We start from the raw sequence: 23,991 nt of genomic DNA, 5'->3' as shown, positions 1-23,991 counted from the left end.
TCATACAAGACAAATTGGAGTTTTAAACCAAAGACTGTAGTAAGAGATGTAAAGGAACACTATTATTATACCTAAAGGGTCTATCCACAGAAAAATCCAACAATTGTAAGTATCTCTGCCCCAAGATGAGAGCAGCCAACTGTTAACCAAAATAAAGAATCATACCGATGATAATACATTAATAGTAGTAGACCTCTCAGCAATGAACAGGTCATCTAAGCAGGAGATTAACAAAGAAACAAGAGCTTTGAATGGCACAGTGGACTAGATGGACTTTGTAGATACATACAGAACATTCCACCCTAAAATAACATAATACTCATTCTTGAATGCACATGGAACTTCCTCCAGAATAGATAACATATTGGTCACAAATCAGGTGTCAACCAATACCAAAAGATTGAGATTATTCCCTGCATGTTACCAGACCACAGTGCCTTGAAACTGGAACTCAAGAAAAAATGTGGAAGGAATTGAAATATGTGGAAGTTAAAGAACATCCTACTAAAGAATGACTGGTCAACCAGGAAATTAAGGAAGAACTTAAACAAGTCATGGAAACTAATGAGAATGAAAACATCAGTCCAGAACTTATGGGATACTGCAGAGGCTATCCTTTCAAAAATGTGGCAGGATACAAATCAAAACCACAATGAGATATCACCTTATACCAGTTAAAATGGCAAAAATTAACAAGACAGGAAATAAGTGTTGGCAAGGATGTGGAGAAAGGGGAGCCCTCTTACACTGTTGGTGGGAATGCAAGCTGGTACAGCCACTCTGGAAAACAGGATGGAGGTTCCTCAAGACATTAAAAAGAGAGTTACCTTATGACCCAGCAATTGCAGCAGTAGGTATTTACCCCAAAGATACAGGTGTAGTGAGAAGAAGGGGCACATGCACTCCAGTGTTCATAGCAGCAATGTCCACAATAGCCAAACTGCAGAAGGAGCTGAGAGGCCCTTCAACAGATGAATGGATAAAAAAAGATGTGATTCATGCAAAAACTAATGATGTACATTATATACATTATAATATATATGTTACATATATCATAATATATATAATATATATATAATATATACAGTGGCTAACTGAATATAATAAAAGTGAAAAAAAATTATCTACCATGGAACTCTTTTTTTTTTTTAAAGATTTACTTATTTGACAGACAGAGATCACAAGTAGGCAGAGAGTCAGGCAGAGAGAGGGGGAAGCAGGCTCCCCGCCGAGCAGAGAGCCCGATGCGGGGCTCGATCCCAGGACCCTGGGATCATAACCCGAGCCGAAGGCAGAGGCTTTAACCCACTGAGCCACCCAGGCGCCCCTCTACTGCGGAACTCTTAAGTGGGCTTCTCCAGCCTAATAAAGCTGATGTGAGTGGCGCCTGGGTGGCTTGGTGGGAAGAACATGCAACTCTTGATCTTGGGGTTATGAATTCAAGCCCCACCTTGAGTATAGAGATTGCTTAAAAATAAAATCTTAGGAAACCAAAGAAGCTAATGTGAGTTTCCATGGATACATTTTCTGAACGTCCTGGGCAGCCCCAGCCCCTGAATACCCCCACTGCTACCATTTTGCCAATGCCCTGAGAAAATGGCCTGATGCCATGGGTGTGCCAGGTCACCTGCTCTGATAACCCACAGCTCCAGGTTGGGTTCAGGAGAGAGCAAGCAGTCCTGCAGATAGAAACATGCCTTGTTGCAGGGATGCCAGGGTTGCAAAGGGGCTTAAAACCAAGCCTCACCTCTCTTCTGGTAAAGATCAGATAAGCTTTACAACAATCTGAGGGAATATGAAGGAAGCCCCTTCCAGCTGGCATTTGAACTTCAGGAAGGGTAATTTAGAGAAGATAAAAGAAATAGGTATTAAAGATGGGGGGGGCGCCTGGGTGGCTCATTGGGTTAAGCTGCTGCCTTCGGCTCGGGTCACGATCTCAGGGTCCTGGGATCAAGCCCCGCATCGGGCTCCTTGCTCAGTGGGGAGCCTGCTTCTCTCTCTGCCTCTGCCTGCCTCTCTGCCTGCTTGTGCTCTCTATCAAATAAATAAATAAAATCTTTAAAAAAAAAAGAAAGAAAGAAAAAAGATGGGGCAGGTGATAACTGCATATACAATTTTTTTTTATTAACATAAAATGTATTATTAGCCCCAGGGGTACAGGTCTGTGAATCACCAGGTTTACACTTCACAGCACTGACACACATACCTTCCCCAATGTCCATAACCCAACCACCCTCTCCCTACCCCCCTCCCCCGGTATTAAAGATTCTTATACACCTAGGTATTCTTTAGAATGGGTATCTGCTATATGCCTTTTAAGTTTTACCAGTTCCTCCAAGATGCTCCCTCTAGCCTTCTCCCACCATCTTCCCTGTACATGTTATCCCTTGCTCTTTTCCTTCAGCCCTCCTTCCTACCTGGGTTCAGTGCACCCCACCCCCCTCCAGGGCAGGCAAGAATTTGCTTTTGAGCAGCCCCCTCTTCCCTTGTTCTCCTCAGCTGTTTCTGCCATTCCATGTGTAAGGTAAAACCTGCATTCAGAGATGGGTAAGTATTCCAGCCCTGAAACACGGTTCCAGTTCTTGTTGCTCAAGATTCTCCCTCCTGGCTCCTCAGGCTCAGCCAAGACCTCTGGGAAGTCTCCCAGACTGCATATTGGGAATTTTTTAGTTTCATAACAAACACTCCCAATAGATGCCCCACTGTAGGCCTCAACCCACAAGCAGGACAGGCCTCAACTCCCTCTCCAAACATACAGCTCTGAGAACCACTAAATGAGAGATGGTGGGCTACTTTTCACCATAGGGTCCCAATCTCTTGATCCTATTCAAAGAGGAAGAGGACAGGAAATGGGGTGAGTTTCTTCTATGGCTCATCTACTACAGGAAAGGAATATAACTGTAGGTAATGGGGATACAAAGATAACACCAGTGGGCGCTGATCTAATTACAGATGTCAATAATAATTGGAATACCAACTTCACAACAACCCTCTTTACTTTCCATATGGGGATATGGCAGCACAGTTGTTAAGAAAACCCAAGGTCACACAGAAAGTGACAGGTGGGGTGCTAACACAGCCTGGGACCAGCCTCATGGAAGAATCTTCACATTGTGCCTGGACAGAGACCTGAAGGATAATTAGGGAGCTATATCTGGGGGGAGCAGTGAGACAAAAGCCTTCTAGGTGGGAGAATATGCCCAAAGACCGAGGCAACAGCCTGGGATGAGTGTGTCAGACTTCCATTTCAGGCAGATGGTTCTGCTGGCTGCAGGATGGACTGAAATGTTAAGAAACTCCGTCCATCCAGCTGGAAGCTGATGGGGTCAGGTCTAGGATGGCAGGAACAGAGACAGAGAAGGCTGCCTAGGTTTGAGGAGAAAAAAATCAGCAGGGCTTGATGGTTGCAGTTTGTTGGGTTGGTTCATTATTTACCCAGCAGCTATGTAAGAAGTACTTGCTGTATGTTTGGCACTATGATAGAGGAGCTGCATGTACAATGTTAACAGCCCTTACCATCCTTCCTCTCTAGAACCTACTGTTCAAGTCTGGGCCCAGAGGGAGACGAGGGATTCCAGTAGTGCAGGTGGTGTTCCTCAAACCAAACAGTGACATATTAATGAGGGGTCCAATCATACCAGTGGATCTTGAACATTTTACTTAAGCAAAATAGAACATATCAGGGTGCATTGAATGCGTAAGGGAAAGGACAATTTCCAGAAATTCTGTTTCTGTTATACATGTGCAAGTCTGTATTGGATTAACGTGTGCAGTGCATTTCTTAGTGAGGGTCAAGTAAAAACAGACCTTGTGAAACCTTGGGTTACAGATAACCACATGCTTATACCTGAACTCCTTGAAGGGATTGATCATGCCCTGCTCACGTTTTTGTTCCTATAAAGTATATGGTAAATGGATGGGTTATGCATGTGTATGATGAACGGGATTAAAATGAATGGGCAGGGGCGCCTGGGTGGCTCAGTGGGTTAAGCCTCGTCTCGGGTCTTGATCTCAGGGTCCTCGGATCGATCCCCTCATCGGGCTCTGCTCAGCAGGGAGCCTGCTTACCCCTCTCCCTCTGCCTGCCTCTCTGCCTTCTTGTGATCTCTCTGTCAAACAAATAAATAGAATCCTTTTAAAAAATGAAATGAAATAAATGGGCAGCCAAGTGGATGGATGAACGGATTCACGCAAGCGTAGGTAGATGGCGAGTGGACGGTGCAGAGCAGCATTATCAATGAAGGCGAAACCGTCTACAGAGTCAGTCAGTGCAGGGCATGCGGAGTCTGAGGTAACTGAGTGGTCACAGAGTAAAAGTAGCGGGAGAAAACCGGCTAGGAGGCCGAGGCTCCTCAGGCAGCAATAAAAGGGTTAACTAGTTTTGAGAAAAGGGAGGCACGCGAGCCCCCACGCGAGTCCCCCTAACCTCACAGTAACTGCACGCCGCAGCAAGCCCCACCCCGCCGCCATTCCGCAGGCCACGCCCCCGAGCGCGACCTCCGAGAGGAGGGCGTTCTTACTACCACCAAGATCTCTGGCTAGAAGGGCCGGAAGTGCACGAGAATGCGAGCTTGGCCGCCGCACTCCGCCTCCTTCCGGTCGGTTCCTGGGTATTGGTTCGGCTGAGAGACTGCTGGGCCTTTTCTATCCTACTAATTGAAGCGGCGCTAACGCGACTCGGGGGAGTAAATAGATTCTCTTTCCACCTCTGCCTCTTCTCACCAGTCTTTTTTTCTTCGGGCCGGCTACATGGCCGGCCACGCTCCCAGCTGTGGCGTCCCCTGCAGCATCATAGAGAATGTGGTCCTCCGTCGGCTCAGTCTACCCTTCCCGAGTGGGGGTTAGAGCGCCTACGTCATTCTCTGTCGCCTCGGGCTGGGTGAGGAGTGTCGACACCTGAGGACGCCGCTGGGTCGGGCAAACCCGGAGGGAAGCGAGAAACGTGTCAGGATCTGGTTGTACATTCTGAGCCTCAAAGGGAAGTGGAGGCTGCATCCTGGACGGAGGGCTTTCGTTCCTTGAGCTGGGAAAACCCTGCGGGAGGGGAGCCAGGCATCTTTTCAGGCCTGAGGAGGAAAAGCAGAGTTGAGAACAGCCTGGGGTCACAAGCGTAGCTTGGGGGCAGGCCCGCAAGCAGTTCCCCAGCTCCGAGCCGAGGCATCCACACCCACAGGCTGCACACTAAAATGGCTGGCTATGCCACTACTCCTAACCCCGTGCAGACCCTTCAGGAGGAAGCGGTGTGTGCCATCTGCCTGGATTACTTCAAGGATCCCGTATCCATAGGCTGCGGGCACAACTTCTGCCGCGGGTGTGTGACCCAGCTGTGGGGCAAGGATGATGAGGAAAACAGAGAAGTGGAGATAGATGAATGGGAGGAGGACGAGGACGACGACGTGGAGGGGGCCATCGGTGGATGGGACACCTCCATTCGAGAGGTTTTGTACCAGGGCAATGCCGATGAGGAGGTGTTCCAGGACCAAGAAGGTTATGAACTCTGGGTTGGTGACGGCGGCGTCAGGGACAACATGGACTATGTGTGGGACCAGGAAGAAGAGGAGGAGGAGGACCGGGACTATTACCTGGGAGGCTTGAGGCATGACCTGAGAATTGACGTCTACCCAGAAGAGGAGATACTGGAAGAATACGACGAGGACGACCAAGAGCTGCATCCTGACACCCACCTGCATCCTCCGGCCCCTCTACGTCAGTTCACCTGCCCCCAGTGCCGAAAGAGCTTTACCCGTCGCAACTTTCGTCCCAACCTGCAGCTAGCCAACATGGTCCAGATAATTCGCCAGATGTGCCCCACTCCTTATCGAGGAAGCTGGGGGAATGATCAGGGTATCTGCTCCAAACACCAGGAAGCCCTGAAGCTCTTCTGCGAGGTGGACAAAGAGGCCATCTGTGTGGTGTGCCGAGAATCCAGGAGCCACAAACAGCACAGCGTGGTGCCGCTGGAGGAGGTGGTGCAGTATAAGGTGAGAGGCACAAGGAGGGAAAGGGGGTGAGGGCTTGAAGGGAGTGGAGAGAAAACAAGGGGAACTGGGAGAGATGGGTACTTGCTAGTTGAACCTCTTTTCTGTGAGAGATGAGGGCACAGTAGTGAAGATGGGCATAGGTAGGCAAATTGGTTGAGGCTGATTGGCTTCCCCTGGGGAAGCTGAGCAAAGACACAACAGTCACCAGAAACATACTACTGTTATTCCCTTTCAATCTCAGTATAGGTGACATATCCCTAGTTCTTGATTTCCCTCTGTTGAGTCTTGAGTCTGTACCTAAGACTCCAGGACCCTTAACACACAGGAACAGAAAGCTTGTAGATAATAGACATTTGGGACCTCAGAGCACAATGTCAAAACAGATGACTGGAGAAGAAACACACATACAGAAAAAACATAACTGGTATTGGTAGACTGAAATGCCTGGTCTAATTAAGTGGAACTGGCCACACCCCTTCCCAAAGTCTGAGGTTGCTTACTCATCCTCTGTAACAATGGATATAGGGAAAAGTTTCCCTACAGTGGGAGGCAGAGGATATAAAAATGTTTTTACATCTTTTTAATGGATCAGAAGAAGCTTCATGCCCTGATCACTCTCCTTTCCTGGTATTTTATCACAGTAAAAGGAGTGAGGGATTGAGGATCAGATGACCTGGCTCTGCCACTTACTGTCTAATCTTGGGCAGGTCTCTACCTCTTAGATTATTTTTCCCTAGGCTTAAGATTAAGAGATCATGTATGTGAAAGTATTTTATAAACCATAAAGCACTGAACAAATGTGTGCTTTTTTTGATTTTCCTCTAGCTTGTTGTCTTTTCTTTGGGTTCTGATTTGATTAATACATTGCTTTCCTGATCGGAGTATTACAGGGTTGTCTCAATGACAGCTGGAGTATTGTCTTTCTTACCAAAAGCCTAGGTGAATGGGACTCGTAGCAGTACCCAAGGAAGGAGGATGTCTCAGGCCCATGAAAGTTTTGTCCTGAATATTAGCAGCTGCTCACATCTTGGTGTGCTTTATAGTTTATAAAATATCTCATGTTCTCCTAGAGTAGCGGTTTCCAAAATATGGGGATTGACCAATTAGTGGGTCTTAAAATAAATGGGTCATGACCAGCATTACTTTAATATTAAACAGAAAATATCAGAGTGCATGGAACACACTAAAGAAAACACTGTCTTTTGAAACTTTTCTATGTACACGTGTATATACTTAGTCTTGAGAGTAAAATGTATTGCTTATTCTGGATTGCAGTTAAAACATAACCAGAACACTGTCCTAAGACATCATATATTTGCTATTATCATTACCCTTCAACTTATAGTTACTGGTAAATGGACACATAAGACACAAATCTTAACTACAAATCACTGCTAATTTCATCATATGAACTTGACTTTACGGACAAATCCTAGCACCATGCTTTTCCCAGGGTAACAGAAGTTGCTGCCAGGAGAAACTATGTCCTATACTTCTGGGTTTTAGCACACTGCCACTTATGTAAGGAGGTAACTTTTCAGTCCTCTGTTAGAATTTTCTGTAAGGATTCTGAAACCAAAATTTTAACTGAAAGCCAATTTAAACAGGAGAGATGGTCTTTTCAACCTGGGAAGCCAGAGAATACTCATTTGAAACTTGAGGGGTTACTTATAAAGCATACCAGTAAATATAAACACCAAAACCAAGTAAAACAAATTGGAGATAATCCCTTTCAAAATATATAGAGTATTTAAAAGGAAATTTAACTTTTATTTTCAAACACATACCACAATTTAGGTAGGTGGTATTGCCACACATAGAATTATACCGAAGAGGTAAAAATTTTTTATGTATGTATAAACTTAGTAATTGATGACATTGTTTTGTTACTGCCTTTCATTGGTCAACATACACATTACAGGAGCATAACTTAGAATTTTACTGAATAAACTCTAATAACAATAGTTAACATAATAAACTATTTTTGTATATGTTTATTTAATATTATGCATTACCCTTCTCACAGTTCTGGTTAGAGTGTATTCTTGACAGCTACCAATTCAACACATTTTTTATCTACTTTGGAGGTAAGCAAGCTTTTTAGTTTTAGGAACTGAGTAGGGTGTTGTCACTCATAGACTCAAGGACTAGTCAGTGATTTTTAGAAATAGGAGAGAAAGGCATTCTCTCCCTCCACAAATTTTATTAGCGCTGCAGATATGGGGAGAGTTATAGTTTATAAAATTGTATAGTTTATAAAATTAGCGTTGTAATGTTAAAAAGAAAAAATATTTCTTAAGAAATAAAGTTGGAAAGAACTCCTTTGCTGGTGGGAGTACAAAGACAGAACAAGAAGCGTTCAGAGTAAGTCCTATAATTAATGAAGTTGGACAGGTTGGGTAACTACATATGTTCACTGTGGGTATGGTGCTATTTATACTGCTATTTTTATAACATATCCAAGACAGTTATATTGTTTTGAGGTCAATGTTTTTTTAAAGTTTAATTTTGTATAAAAAGAGGCTTTTTAGCTCTGAAAGCTTACTTATTTACATCTTCCATTTTGTCCATCCCATAAGTTAGAGTTCATCTTGACTCTTCAAGCTAGAATCAGAGGATTATGAAAAGTAAGATCATTTAGATTTGACCAAGGGCACCATTAAATGGTGTCAGGTTTTAGGCGGCAGATGGGTGTATAAAAAGGAAATGAACAAAGATTTCACTTTTTGGGGTTCAGGCATAACTGGATGCCTATATTGCTCTGCCACCCAGCTGCCGCCAATAAAATCACTCATCGTTCTCCAAGAGGGACCAGATGCTTCCATCATCAGTACTCCTTTTTCTGTTTTCTCCTTTGAGGTAGCTAAAGATGGCAGCCAAAATTTTTTTTGAGGCTTTTATGAAGTATATATTCACATTATGACGCAGAAGATAGGGTCAACTTCTTCAATTGAGTTACCTGAAAATGTTGGCCAGTGACACCATGCCAAACAGTGTTAAATTTACGCTATAAAAATATTGGAGTATCCTGCAAAGCACAATTCTCTGCAGCTTTAAGATTGGACAGTATTGGAATATTAACAGCAATCTTCAAAGGCTATGAAAGCACAACATTAAATAGCCCTTTTAATTGCAAAGGAGAAAAAAATGGAGAAACTTTTGAAGCCTTGCATTCCAAGTGCTGCCGCAACTTTAAGAGGAAATTGAGGAATTCCAGACTTTCTTCATCTACTTCCTGCAGTCTTAACTCTGGATTGATGACTGAGTATATCAAACTTCAAGTTTTAAAAACTTCAGCTCATCCTTCTTTGCTTAGTTGAGAAGAATCTGATAAAAATGTGCTTTGCTTATGTTTAAAATAGGCTTTAAAAACTGTGAGTATGCTGGTTTCACAAGCCTAATACTTGACCACTAAAGACAGTATTTTTGAAGCTGTACAAAATGAACTGAGTTGGAAGAAAGTTTTAATATTATAAGGGTATACATTACAGTAGTGTCTTAGATCTGGGTTTTTGGCAAAACTGAAGAAAACTGTGTTTAAGATGTACTATAACAATCACCACCAAGCATCAACTTCCATCAACTGGCCCATAATCTACTGGAAATCTTCACCTTGCTGTCAGTGTAACCTTTGTGAAAAACAGTAGATTTGATCCCAGTTTGCCTTGATTTTTGAAGATCTGTTGAGAATCCTGTTGAAGAGTATTTTCTGTTACATACTGAGGTTCCTTGGTTGTCAAAGAACTGTATTCAGCTGAATTTGTGGACAGAATGATTTTGGAATACCAATGCAAAACAACATGTCTGATTTTGGAATACCACCTAAAGAGAATCTGTACTTTTAAAATTTCAAAAATTAAAACTTTCAGCAGAATTTAATGCACTGCAGCCTAAAATACATTGACAGTGAAATGTCAGAAGGCGAGCACCAACAATCCCCGCTTGTTTTGAAATACCTGAAGCAAAACTTACCAAAAACCCAGCTACACATAGCAAACTCGTACTAAAAATGTCTAATTTGCTTGGCCATTTGAAGGACTAGATTCATGTTATTTCAAGAAAAAAGCATGAAATGTCCAGAACTATTTTGGGTGATTGTTCTTGACGTTTTTCTTAAAACCTACCTGTGGTAACTTTTGGAAAAAATGTTTTCACTGATACTTGGTCCTCACTGACAGCACTTCAGGAGGAGTATGTGGAAATCAAAGATTGATTGTTTTGACTAGAAACTTCCAGATAAATACTCTAGAGAAACTGAGATGTAAAATGTCTAAACAGATTAAAAGAATTTATTCCATTTTCTCTTTACATCTTAAAAGCTTTCTGAGGGGGAGGGGGTATATCTAGCTCTGGAGAGAAAACAGTACCAGAATATTATTAAAGCAGCCTGTGTTTTGTTACATCTTCTACACCACCCAGGAAAGAAAAGTTAAGGCTTAACAGTGACATGGTTATCACATCATCTGAATAAATTTTGGCTTCCAAAATTACCGTTGCTTTGATTTTTAGTCACGATACTTAATTGTGAAATTTTAAATAACACTGAAGGAGGGGGAGTATGAGATTTTTAGGTATATGAAAAGTAGAGCTATGGGTTACAAAAACGTTGAGAAAAACTAGTATATCCATATTCACCAGATACTCATTTGTTTATTGAATGTTTTCCCTACTAGGTTCAGCTGTTGACTGCTGTATCACAAGTCAGACTGTTTAAACTTGCTCCTCGCTACTCCTGTGACTGTACCTGGGACCTCATCTTTATACAGACTTGCTACACATCTGAAGTCCTCATCTCCAGTTGCACTATGACCTTAGCTCTTAGCCTTCTAGTGTAGTCAAACACCCTCCAGTTATACCTGCCCTTCAGTTTTATGGAGACCACAGTTCCACTGACTACTTATTTTTTTCCTTCCCAAATTAATAGACACTTGCCAGCCTTAATTATTACCCACTGAGTCTGGACCTCATGAATAGTCATGACTTTAAGAACTGATCCACACTATAATCTAGACCAGTGTTTCTCAATTTCAGCACTATTGACATTTTGATAAGATAATTATTCTGGGGGGAGAGAGGCTGTCCTGTGCACTGTAGGATGCCTGGCAGCATCTCTGGACTCTATCCATCAGATGTAAGTAGCACCCCTCCACCAGTTGTGAAAACCACAAATGTCTCCCAACATTTCCAAATGTCTTACGGAGAGGGGAGAGAGAAGCAGAATCATTAGTTGAGAACTAATGGTCTCTACTCAGGGAAAGTGGTCAAATCACAGATGTGCCATTACCAGCTTTACTTATGCCCTATAGCCTGTGACTGAGCTAGGTGTTTAAGTGTTCAGTGGAAGAATAGCTCCACCTAGTTAGAACATTATTAAACATAGTCTTAGCAGATTAACTAATATGATTCCTACTTCTTCCAGCTCTTGGCAAGCAGATGGCAGAGTCAGCAAACCTTTTTTTAAACCAGAGCTGCCTCTGTCACTGCCATTTGGGAGAACAAGGGCTATGACAGATAAAGCAGTATATGAAATGAAGATCTAGAAATGATTAATAAGGCAATCACTTCAGCAAACATCAGTTTCAGCAGGGCCATAGGACAGATTGTTGGTTTTGGGTTTTTTTTTTTTTTTTTTTAATTTATTTGACAGAGATCACAAGTAGGCAGAGGCAGGTAGAGAAAGAAAGGGGAAAGCAGGCTCCCCACTGAGCAGAGAGCCCGATGTGGGGCCCGATCCCAGGACCCTGAGATCATGACCTGAGCAGAAGGCAAAGGCAGGTAGAGAAAGAAAGGGGAAAGCAGGCTCCCCACTGAGCAGAGAGCCCGATGTGGGGCCCGATCCCAGGACCCTGAGATCATGACCTGAGCAGAAGGCAAAGGCTTAACCCACTGAGCCACCCAGGAGACCCATTTTTGCTTTGGTTTTTAAGTATTATGCAGAACTTATAAAACCAGAACCTGTCTGCTCCTGTTGGCTGTGTATGGCCCTGGATTAATACAATATAACATCAACTCCTAAAGCACTTCCTTAAAACCTAGTCTCTTCTGCCACTGGCCATCAACCTCTGGCCCCTACGCCATGCCTCCAGAAATCTTTATAGGACCTAGAGATTCTATGCTATTCCCCACCCCCAATCCCTGACCCCCCACCCCAGAAAGCTATCCTGTAACAGTGAAGTTATTACAAATATTTATCAACTGATAAAACAGGATAACAAAAAGGGGGACACAAGACCGCCTACTGTACGAAGTCTAAAAGGACTTTGCAACAGTGGAATTGTTCTGAGTCTGTGCTGTTTGACATAGTAGGTATTGATAGCTACCTTGAGCTTGAGCTCTTGAAATGTGTCTAGTCCAACTCAGGAATTAAATTTTTAATTCTATTTAATTTTAATTAATTTGAAATAGCCATACATGGCTAGCGGCTATCAAATCACAATGAATTGTATAGTTCCACAGAAAGAAGCCAGGTTGAATTCTGATCCTTTCTAGGACTCTCAGGAGTAGAAGCAAGTCCAAAGGGATGATGAAAAAGAAGTGAGACAACTCTTTTCCCAATCAAGAGATGTAGGCACAAAGGTATTTTGGAGCATGGAAGAAAATATTTAAAAGAAGGCCTTCTTGTATTTTCTAAAAATCTGACTAAAACAGTCTTTTTTTTTTTTTTTTTTTAAGATTTTATTTAATCTCTGACAAGTAAGATCTCTGACAGAGAGAGATCAGAAGCAGGCAGAGAGACCGGGAGAGAGGGAGGGAGAAACAGGCTTCCAGCTGAGCAGATAGCTTGATGAGGGGCTCGATCCCAGGCCCCTGGGATCATTACCTGAGCCAAAAGCAGACACTTAACCCACTGAGCCACCCAGGCGCCCCTAACTAAAACGGTCTTGAACAGTTCCACTTGTGATTCATGTGGGTCACATGTGAGAAATGTGACAGGGGAGAACTCTAATAGGAAGTAGGTAAAATACAAACTGCGTTACCCTCTTCCCAAAAAAAAAGCCAGGACTGGGGCCTCAAAATAGGAGGAATATAAGAATAAATAAGGTTTTATTTGGTGCCTGACATTTTGACAATGGGATGTGGGGCAAAACCTAGCATTAAAGGAGGTAAGTGGGTTCTTCCCCTTTCTCCTCTCACACCCAGATCCTGACAGAGGGTGGTAAAGAGAACAAGGAGTCCTAGAAGGAAAAGTAGTGTACTGGCAGTGATAATGAGAAAAAAAGGAAGTTAGAGGTTTTAGGAATAACAGGGCTGAAAAGGAAGAGACTGTGAGAGCTAGAAGTGGTGACAAATTTAACTTTTAATCATAGTCTTTGCCTACAAACCAGAGTCCTTAGAGCAGTATAAGTACTCTGGGCAGGGGGAAATAGCTTATCTTGGCACGTTAGAAGTTGAAGATGTGACAGTAGACCAGCAAAGAAGGAAGCAAATGGCCCTCTAAGTTACTACTCTTCTCCCCACCTGTATGCCTCCAAAAGGAGGAAAATGGCCTTAAGTAGATTTGAGTTAAAAACAGCCTTAAAACAACAGGGAGGGGCTTATTCTTATTCTTCCATAGCTTAGCCCTTCCTAATATTTTACCCCATCCTAAAAGACTCAGATGCAGAGTTCATCAGAGACTTGATTGACAATTCCACTTGGTACCAAAGCAGAGTTCCACAAAAATGAAAGACCAAGGCCACCTGCAAGAGGATCCCTGGAGGTCACACCCCCTTTTTGTCTGCCATTCCCTAAGCACATAGATTTCTCTCTCTCCCCGCACCAGCAAAGGATGGAATTTCTCAGCAAGCTCTGGCGCTTTAACCCAAGTATAAGCATGAAGGACTCTCTTCTCTTCAGCCAGCCAGCCTCAAAGTTCCATTTCAACATATTCTCCCAACCCTACTTACCAAATTCTCTTCCAGGTAAAAAGCTGAAAAAAGACACCTTGGGTCACCTTCTGTTTGTTTCTCCCTACCACCTAAGGGTGTTTTAAATCCTTTAACAAGCCAGAGGCTTGCCTTCTCCTAGCATGTTTATAATTCTGCCTGGACTACAGCCCAGACCTGCCTGGATCATGCCCACTTCCACAACCTCTGACTGCATATCTGCTGAAGCACCTAGGGCCTGGGGAATCCCACAGTCCCATCTCCTGGGGAAAACCCAATAGAATGCCTTAGATGCTTTCTAGGGGACTATTAGACCTCAGATTTCTGCCTAAAGTGGACACTAAATATTTATCAAGACACATAAAGAAATGATAGGTGATTTTTTGTAACATCTGTTCCTGGCAGTGATTTACCACATCCCTACCTCTCACCAGGAATGGAATAGAACCTACAATAAGAAAAGAACTTCCCATGTTGCCTTCCAACCTTTTTGAGCTTAATTCTTTAGGCCTCAATCATGAAACAGTTTCTTTAATCAGAGCCCAATTCTAGATACTGGAGTGAAGAAGGTGGGATAGGGAGGAGAGAGATGGATTAGAGATGTTGACTTGATCACTCATATGGCCAATGGAAAGTCCTCAGTGCCTCCTTTTATAGGACTCTCATGACCCTCCTTACAGACCCTCCTGTCCAGCTTCTAGATTCTTGTTTCTAGTCTTACTCTTCCAACCTACCCTCCATTCTGACAACAAATGATTGTCAGCAAAATCAAGTCTAAGCAGGAGAGGGATTAGACAATCCTAAAGAGACAATTAGAGGCTTCAGGACAAAATTCCTTTCTAATCAACTCCTTCCTAATAGGGGCTCCCCAACCAACTTGGGTTTCACTCTCCCCTACCTTTCCATTTGAAACCATCTCCCAAACCTCTGCATGCAAACCACTCTAACACCTCTTCCCCATGATGATCCCTCTGCCTGGAACACCCTTTAACTACCTGCCCTTAACTACTTAGCCTATGAGGCTAGTCACCAAGATTAGAATCTTCCACAACCAAACCCTCTACCAGAGGATGCAGCAGCCCAAACAGACCATCAGTCCCTGACCTCAGGGCACCGAGAAAAAGCCCTGAGGGATTCAAATAAGGGCAAACTGAGCTAAGAGCTATGAAGGCCCCAAACACCATCACTATGAGGACAGGAAACAAGGAGCCTAACCTAGACTCGAAGGTCACAGAGGGTTTCCTTGAGGCGGCAACCTGAATTGAGACCTCAAGGAAGCTTAGATTAACGAAGAAAAGTGAGGGTGGGATATGGTGGGCTTCCAGGCAGAACAATGTGTGCATTCTGAGAGAACTGACAGATGGAGAAGCAGAGGGCCAGTGTACCCACAAAAGGAATACGGTGCATGCCAATGCCAACCACACAATTTGTGGAGGAACAGCAAAATGAAGGGAAGCCACTTGCTTTAGCTGACAGAAGCCCTCTGGTCTTGGCCACACCTCTTTCCCAAGCCCCTCCCCTATCTCCCACAGTAGTCCTCACCACCTCATTGAAGGGAAGACCTTTTTCACCTCCTGAATGCTGGCAGGAGGGAATAGAGGCCTCTGTTCCTACAAGAGAGGTCATAGGCCTCTAGCAGGGAAACCAGAGGGACTTCTTCCAGCTGTGTCAATCTTAGGGATTGCCACCAGAAAAGGAATGGTGAGACAGGGATCCTTAGAAATTTCTCCTTGTCTGGCGAATGAAGGTGGTGCCAATGGGGGCATGGGAGAAAACAGGCAGCCCAGGAGACAGGACCAGAAGTGGGTGGGGAACTTACTAGAGGGGTGGCCTGAGGAGCAGAACAACTAGGCAGAGTAACTTTCCCCAATTTCTCCCAAGGTTGGGTGGGGCCCTCCAGCAGGTTTCCACCTTCAAGATGCCAGATCAAAGACACCTGGAAGGAAAAGGCCCTGAGGCCCCCCAACGATGCCTACAGAGGCAGCAGACTGTTGTGGGAAGTGTGAAGCTTATTCCTAAAATGCATCCAGCCGCTGAGATTAGTCCTCCCTCTGGAAGGGGCCAGGCTTGAGGAGAGAGTAGTCCAGGTGGGCCCATATGCCTAGCAGGGAGCCAGGGGGCTGAGAGGGAAACAGGCATGTGTGGGGCTCAACTCCAACTTGGGCTGAGGGGAAGGCTGCCGCTGCACCCCATCTCTACACCTAGCTACACCAAAGTGTCCTGAGAGTCAGGGCCAGGCCTCCCTCCATTCAGGAAGGCCCCCTCAGTGGTTTTATGGCTTGCCGGCATCCTCTCCAAGAGAAAAGAAGCCAGGCAGTGACTGGAGGGAAACTTCAAGGTAGAAAGCCCAATCCTGTGGTCTGGTTGTTCAGGAAGTCTACTACATTCCATTTCTCCCTCTCCTCCGCTGGCATTGCCATATCGGTGCTGGTGGGCTCCAAGGCAAAACCCGAATTCCTCCCTTGGCCCAGCAGGAGGGGGAGCTGCCAGAACTGTCTCAAAGAGTAAGAGGCCGGTGTAGGGAGGGGCCCGCGGAATTGCTGGAGGCCAAAAACAGCTACAGAAATCTTGGTCTGGTATTGGCAGCCTGAGGGGAGGACTTGGGGAAGGGCCTCCCCGACCCCCCACCCCCGCAGAAGGGGCCTGGGGAGGGCAGGGCTAGCCTGGGAACCGACCGGTTTAAGCAAGCCTGAGAAACCTGGAGGCTCATGTTAAACCTGTACTCCTGCGGATGCCTGGGTGGCTCAGTTGGTTAAGCATCAGCCTTCGGCTCAGGTCATGATTCCACATGAGCTCTTTCTCAGCACAGAGCCTGCTTCTCTCTCTGCCTGCCATTCCCCCTGCTTGTGCTCTCTCTGTGATAGGTAGACAGACAGACAGACAGACAGACAAAACAAAATAAACCTGTACTACTGACCCTACTTCAGGGACGCCGATTCCACAGGGGCTCCCTCGCAAAATTCAAGAAAACAGAGAGCCAAATAAGATTTCTCCAGGGTGGCGGGGGGGGGCGGGGAGAGGAGACACATGATATGACTAAGCAATGATCTCTTTAGAGTGTGAGTAGGAGATCAAGAACATGCATGTGTTCTTGAACTGAGAGCAAATCCTCTGCATATATAGGCCAACAGCCAGGGGAGTGTTTGCGCTGTGCATCTGCACTGGAAAATGCATGAAATCTCTCACCCCTCCATTTGTCCCAACCGCCCAGAGTACTTGGCATGACTGGAGCTATGAACAGCAAGCTGGATATCGGTGTGGGTCTCCCATGACCACAGGACAAACAAATCATGGGTGTTGAGTTGGGGTCCAGTTCAAGTTCAGTGTTGGAAAAAAGAAAAGGCAGCTAACTAGGGGTGTTATGGAGACAGGTAACAGGGACCCATGAAACACAGGACCCCACCCTGAGAAGCCATGGCCCTTCGCCAAGCCTGCTAGCCCTCTGTCAACTGCTCCTCACCTCCATCTCACTGTTTGGTTTTCCGAAGCCCCCACACTCCAGCTCAGGACTTTTGGCACTGACTCCTTCTCCCCTCCCCCGCCCCTGCCATACGAGTTCTCTTATGAAATCTTATCTTCCCATATATCCACAGGGCTGTCTCCTACTTCTCCTTTCTCTCGTTGCTCCAATTTCCCTCTCAGTCTCCTATCCGCTCACCCCAGCAAATGTAAACTCCAAGAAAACCAGCTCCTCACCATCTTTATCACAGCTGTATCCCACAAGACTTAAAACAGAACCTGGTACCCAAAAGGTGCTAGGGAGTTTAAGTTTGCCTGCATTCATTCTGCCAGACATTGTTCTGGGCACTTTACCTATCTTAACTCATTTACTCTCCTCAACACCATTTTTGGTGGGTAATATTATTTCCAACCTCCTTTCACAAATGTGAAACTTAACACGTGTTACAAACAGAAAATAAATACTTACGTATAATCCCCTCCCCCCTTATTTTGCATAGATGACAGCGACTGCTGTCACTCTGGTCTATGCATCTTCCCCTTAAAAAAAATTGTGACAAGGGCGCCGTCTGCCAGCGTCGTCTCTTAACAGCAAGGATATGCGGTAGTGGGAGGCACCACATATTCACGTACCATGCGGTTATACGGGAGGCCGGTAAGCAGCCTGGGAGCCATGTTCCACTGCTTCCCAGTCTGAGGGGATACGCCTGGACCCCCAGACCCGCCGACCTTTCTGTGAGGTGGTGAGGCTCAAAGCCGGCTTTCCACCCGAGTCCCCAGAAGTCAGAGCCCGGAGGCCTTTCCTCTCCTTTTTGTTTCTGCGACGGCTCTCCGCACTCCTGCCCCGGCGAGAGCTGGGTGGCCGACAAGGAGCCCACAAGCCAGTTTTTCGTTCCTCGCTGGTTTTCCGCTCCGTAACCCATTCGTGCCTGAACCTCCGCCTGCACTAACTCCTTCCGGACAGGGAGTGGCTTAGCCAATTTCCTCGGAGCAAAAACCTCCTGAGGGAGCAGCCGCCCTCTGCGATGGCAATCCGTCAGGGTTTAACAGTTCACCTGAGCAGTGCACTTTAAAAACCGAGCACTACATTTTTCATATTGCTTACCCTTCCTCGCAGTTCTCACCTCAAAATGAAGCCGAGCTGCAAGCGGAAAGGGCGGCGCTCGCGCTGCGCCACGTGGGGGCAGTAAAGGCGCCGGGCGATCCTTCCGGGAACGTGCAGTGCACTTCTACTCTTCCGCTTCTTACACACCATCCCCCGTGGACGTTTGAGGGCCTTTTTAAACACTTGGTGGAGTTTGTTTCAGCATGTTTTTATATAACACTGCCAAACTATGTTGCGTCGCAGAGAGGACCATGAGGTTTTGTCATTTCAACTCGCCCTTTAACCTACGTGGCGCCGCCATCTTAAGCAGAAGTGAACGACGGGGGCCGCCATTTTTGTTCGAACGGGCGGGTATTTCCGGTTCCGGCGGGGGCCTTTTCTCCCTTTTCCTCTGCAGGGCCGCGGCGGGAGCGGCTGTGCTGCTAGTCTCTCTGAACTATCCAGCTCCATCCTTGTCGCCTCGGCGACACCCGCACTCGCCGCCAACATGACTGAGCAGATGACACTTCGTGGCACCCTCAAGGGCCACAACGGCTGGGTGACTCAGATCGCCACGACTCCCCAGTTCCCGGACATGATACTGTCCGCCTCTCGAGGTACGAGCTAAGGTGCGGGGCAGAGGATCGAGGGGTCGGGGGGTTGCGCGCGTCTCCTAGAGTTGTCAGTGGCGTGCGAGTTGGCTGCTTGGAAAACTCGGTTCGGGTGTGCGTTGCGGTATGCGGCCCCGGCCCTAGGCCTCAGCCCGGACAAGCCCGTGAGACATCCCACTTGGCCGAGATGGAGATCTATCAGCTCGTGGCTGGCAGGAGGATTGCAGGGTTGGGTTTTCTTTCTTGCCCACCTTCTCACAGGTGTGGCTGAGCGTGCACAGGAGCCTACGGAGTCGGGCGGGGCGGTGATGAACCCAACATGCCATCTGAGTGCCTGTGCTGAGATCCAGAGGCTGTTTCTGAGCTTCCGCCCGGCCCTGTGCGTAGTGGGTAGTGGATGGACTCCACGGGAACGTCGTAACTCCAGTCTCCTTGCTGGCCCGTGCCTTCCACCCCACCCCACCCAATATTAAAAGTAGTCTGGGGCCAGGATAATGTTTGGCGCTTAATTGGAAATCTTGCTGAGCCTAACACGTTTCAGTGAAAGCAACCAGTCCCACGGCGTGTAAGGCAGCTTTCCAGCAGCAGTTGTAGGAATCCCATAGCTCGTCTTCCCATACCCAAGCGGCAGTGTTCATGGTTTAGACCTCAGAGCAGACTCAAGAGATGGTGAGTTGATCCGAATATTAGAAGAGGGCATCCATAGTCTAATCAAGTTCTGCACCCCTGAGTTTAATTTTTGTGGCATTACATAGTTCTGCTTGACTCCTTTCTAAATAGCCAGTCGCTTGCCCTTGACTACTAACAGTTCTTAGCCTGTGGTTCTCCTCCGCCCTTGAGTGTCTTTAATTTGTTATCTTTTGAGTCCAGCAATGACCTTGAGGGATCCTGGATTATCAGCAAGTGGCTATGGGATTTCCTCACTGGGTTTCTCTCTTAACCTCCCCTAGATAAGACCATCATCATGTGGAAGCTGACCAGGGATGAGACAAACTATGGCATCCCTCAGCGTGCTCTTCGGGGTCATTCCCACTTTGTCAGTGATGTAGTCATCTCCTCAGATGGCCAGTTTGCCCTCTCCGGCTCCTGGGATGGAACCCTTCGTCTCTGGGATCTCACAACGCAAGTAGCTGCTCATTTACCTCCGGGGCAGTGGGAAAAAGCTGAGCAGAAATGAGGTAGATGCTGTTGGGAGGTGGTTTCCAAGGGACAGTGAGGTTCACTGGGGGAACTGTGAGGCAAGAGAGTACATAGAAAAGCTGGTTGGGGTTGTTAGGTTTCCATCCTTGCTAGTTTTAATTAGTTAGGCAGAATTGTTAGGGGTGGGCGGTTGAGCACTTTTTCCCCACACTGTGGTTGGGAGTAGGCGAGTGTTTGAAGCTGGTTAGCTTGGGAGCTCAGTCTTTGGATCGTCAGGCATAATGGAGGATCCCAGTGATGACAGATGACATTGTCAGCCAATCCCCACGTGGGAGTGAGGACATGTCCTGCAATTCTGAAGGGATGCCTGTTGTGATCAGACCCATTTCCAGGATCATGTGATTAATGGCAGCCCCAGTGAGACAGGAACAAGGTCAGGGAAACAGTGTGACGTGGAAGGATGTTTGTGGCATTTAGAGACTGACCAAGTCCTCCTCCTCAGGGGTACCACCACACGCAGATTTGTAGGACATACCAAGGATGTGCTGAGTGTGGCCTTCTCCTCTGACAACCGGCAAATTGTTTCTGGCTCCCGAGATAAAACTATCAAGCTGTGGAATACTCTGGGTGTATGCAAATATACTGTCCAGGTAACCGTGAAGGCACATGCAGCAAGCACGTATTGAAGATTGTCTCCTCTTAACTTTTGCAGTATGTGGTGATTTCAAGCCTGGCCTGGACTCTAAAGGAGTTTTGTTAATATTAAGGTTTGGGTTCTGGGGGTATGAATACTTTCCATGTAAGTAAGGGAAGGGGGCGTGGTGGGGTTCTGGTTTCATAGGGACAAGACAGTTTCTCCTGATTTCTTTTCTGTCCTTTGCAGGATGAAAGCCATTCGGAGTGGGTATCTTGTGTCCGATTCTCGCCCAATAGCAGCAATCCCATTATTGTCTCCTGTGGCTGGGACAAGCTGGTCAAGGTGAGCGTGGAACCAGGGTGTAGGGCCTTTACTAGCCACAGTGTGCTCCCACTGCCTCCCAGGTGGTCATAGGCTCTAACTTTGAAAGCTTTGTCCTTCAGTTGGCTTTTCCTATTGCTGTCTTCTAAATACAGGTCATTAGTTTTTGATAACTTGCTCTGAGGTAGCTAATTAAGCCCATGGCCCTCATAAAGCAACACAGAACATTTGTTAATCTTTTTTAATCTTAATTGTCCTTGGGTGATCCAGATTCTTTGAACCTTTTTGTTACTGATAGAATGAAAAATGGCCACCCTGTCCTTGAGTGCTTTTAAATAAGGTGCTGTGCCTTTTTGTCTGTCTTGAGCCCTCCTGACCCCAGTGGATTCAGAACCAGTGTTTTCACCTGTTACCCCCCAATGTCCCAAACCTAGGTATGGAACTTGGCGAACTGCAAGCTGAAAACCAATCACATCGGCCACACGGGCTACCTGAACACTGTAACTGTCTCTCCAGATGGATCCCTCTGCGCTTCTGGAGGGAAGGTATTCAGGAACTGGGAGTTACTACTCAGTGGGGGACAGCGTTTTACAAAGAATACTTAATGAGATAGTAATCCACGAATAAGTATTTCTTAAGATTGCTTTCTAGAAATGACACAAATAAGGCATACTCTTTGAAACAAAAAGATTGTTTTCAGTAAAGCTGATTTTTTGAAGCTATTGATTAGGAAGTTTCAGTTTTCAGAACTAATTGTAGTGGTTTACTTAAAAGTTGTCAGGATGTTGCAGGGTTGGTGAGGTTTCCTGGATTAAAGGAAAGGCACTCAGGTAAATACTGGTATTTGAATCATTAGCTTTGGGGACATTTGTTGGGGGGAGTGACGGAATTTTGAAACCATTAACATCTGGAATAGGTTGCATACTGCTTTGGTCACTCCCTTCTCTTTCCAGGATGGCCAGGCCATGCTGTGGGATCTCAACGAAGGCAAACACCTCTATACACTCGATGGTGGGGACATCATCAATGCCCTGTGCTTCAGTCCTAACCGATACTGGCTCTGTGCTGCTACGGGCCCCAGCATCAAGATCTGGGTGAGTGTGGGCTACAGTTAAGGCTGAGCACCTGGCTGTATTCTCTGAGCCCTAGCAGTGTTGTGAGTTCCTGATTTGCCACGGATGGGATTCAAGCTTCTTGAACCGTGGGGCTATCAGTGGAACTCCAGGAAGAGCAAGTTAACAGCTTCCCATGATTGGAATTTACAGTGGTGGCAGATACTTGCCTGCTAAAAGGGATGGCAAATTACAGCTTACTCAACCTCAGCATAAATGACATGTTGGTCTAGGTTGTTCTGGAGGGGAGGAAGAGAGGCAGTCCTGTGCATTTTTAGGCTGTTCAGCAACATCCTCAGCCTCTTTCCCCCTGCCCTGCACCCAGAGATGCCTGTAGTAGAGTCTATCCTTATCCGGATTTTTTTCCTCTTCCTCAGGACTTGGAAGGCAAGATCATTGTAGACGAACTAAAGCAAGAAGTTATCAGTACGAGCAGCAAGGCAGAGCCACCTCAGTGTACCTCTCTGGCCTGGTCTGCTGATGGCCAGGTAAGTAGGTCTCTCCCTAAGTGACCTGGCTTCTACCATTTCTCTCTCCCTTTATGTCCTTGGTGTATCTTTGACATAAAGTTAAAATGACAAAATTTGCCAGGGTGATTTGGGAGGACCAGATTAGCTGTGTCAGTGAATAGAGTACATCTTCCCACATCGGAAGGTAAATTGATATAGCAGTCAGTGATTATCTGCCTTCAGTTAACACCTTAGATGACTTAACCATTTTACAAAAGTATGACTCCTTAATATACTAGCCGTTGCCTTCTCTAGAATACATACCACTTACAACCTGGTGGTTAGAAGACTAGGAATTTTAAAAGAAAGGCCATCCTTATTAGAAATGTAGTGTTCTGTGGCTCTGACATGATCTGTTGCTATCCTTTCTCCCTTGCAGACTCTGTTTGCTGGCTACACAGACAACCTGGTGCGTGTGTGGCAGGTGACCATTGGCACCCGTTAGAAATATGGTAGAGCTTTAGGAATAAAACATTGATTTTCTGACTTTTAGAAAGTGTCTTTTTCTAATAAGCAAAAAAGCTACTTTGTAATGCTGCGCTGTATCACAATATCCTGTGTCTTAGCTATACATCTTCTAGGCCTCCCTTAAGTCTGGAGAAAATGTTCTTCAGGATTAGTAAAACCTCAGTTCTAGCTTCTAACACGTAAGAAATAATTGAACAAATAGGCATTTTGTCATTGCTCAAAGCGGTATTATAAAAGAAGATATTCCGGAACACCTCAGGTTAGGGTAGGCTGTCAGGTTGGGTCTTTTTGTTGGAGATTTTTGAATCCTTGATCTATGATGAAACAACTCTCATGAGAAGAACTGCTGCTTAATCATTACTTTTTACTCCTTCCATTGTTGGACATTAAAAATTGTAGCGTGGTCTGCAGGTATTTGTAAATAAGTCACAGCAGGCTTTTTTCTCAAATGGCAGAGGAGTAACATGGAACATGTTGATGTAGCCTGTACAGATTTTCCATTTCCTTTTCTATCAACTCCTAATGGTAATGAGACCTCTCCAGCTTTTATGGTATTTCAACTAGATAAAATGACAGAGATTATGAAAATGTGAAGATTCTTGGAAAAACCATAGTCTTAAAAGCCTCAAAGCAGTGATCTACGTAAAGCAGGAAACAATCTCAAGTACGTCCTAAAAAGAGTTTCAATTAAAAAAAAACCTGTAGGTCATTCAGATGGGGCTGGGGGATGAGTACCACCATCTGGGAATAAGATGACACCTGGGAAAGGGGTGACCAGTGCAAAAGGCAGGTTATCACGGGAAA

The 23,991-nt window shown here is 45.7% G+C and overlaps 2 protein-coding genes across 4 annotated transcripts; both read left to right on the top strand.

Moving 5' to 3' along the window:
• The first annotated feature begins 4,616 nt into the window (after nt 1–4,616).
• LOC111139677 (tripartite motif containing 52) lies at nt 4,617–10,928 on the top strand. 3 transcript variants are annotated; one of them, XM_022492022.1, is made up of 2 exons: nt 4,617–5,981; nt 10,655–10,928. In XM_022492022.1, exons 1-2 carry the CDS (start codon nt 5,187–5,189, stop codon nt 10,814–10,816), a joined length of 957 nt encoding a protein of 318 aa, XP_022347730.1. In that variant the 5' UTR covers nt 4,617–5,186; the 3' UTR covers nt 10,817–10,928. The 3 variants fall into 3 exon arrangements, with proteins under 3 accessions (XP_022347730.1, XP_022347732.1, XP_022347731.1); XM_022492024.1 differs by having other exon boundaries at nt 8,910–10,722; XM_022492023.1 differs by lacking the exon at nt 10,655–10,928 and adding an exon at nt 8,754–8,965.
• Nucleotides 10,929–18,764: 7,836 nt separating this feature from the next.
• LOC111139678 (receptor for activated C kinase 1) lies at nt 18,765–23,211 on the top strand. Its single transcript, XM_022492025.1, has 8 exons — nt 18,765–19,006; nt 19,951–20,122; nt 20,643–20,790; nt 21,024–21,119; nt 21,533–21,643; nt 22,052–22,192; nt 22,588–22,698; nt 23,099–23,211. The coding sequence occupies exons 1-8, from the start codon at nt 18,898–18,900 to the stop codon at nt 23,162–23,164; spliced, it is 954 nt and encodes a 317-aa protein (XP_022347733.1). The 5' UTR covers nt 18,765–18,897; the 3' UTR covers nt 23,165–23,211.
• The last annotated feature ends 780 nt before the right edge of the window (nt 23,212–23,991 follow it).

This window comes from Enhydra lutris, unplaced genomic scaffold, assembly GCF_002288905.1.
Source record: "Enhydra lutris kenyoni isolate GAN:26980312 unplaced genomic scaffold, ASM228890v2 scaffoldscaffold112, whole genome shotgun sequence".
NCBI classification, from domain to species: Eukaryota; Metazoa; Chordata; class Mammalia; order Carnivora; family Mustelidae; genus Enhydra; species Enhydra lutris.
This window is presented reverse-complemented; position numbering and strand designations above follow the sequence as displayed.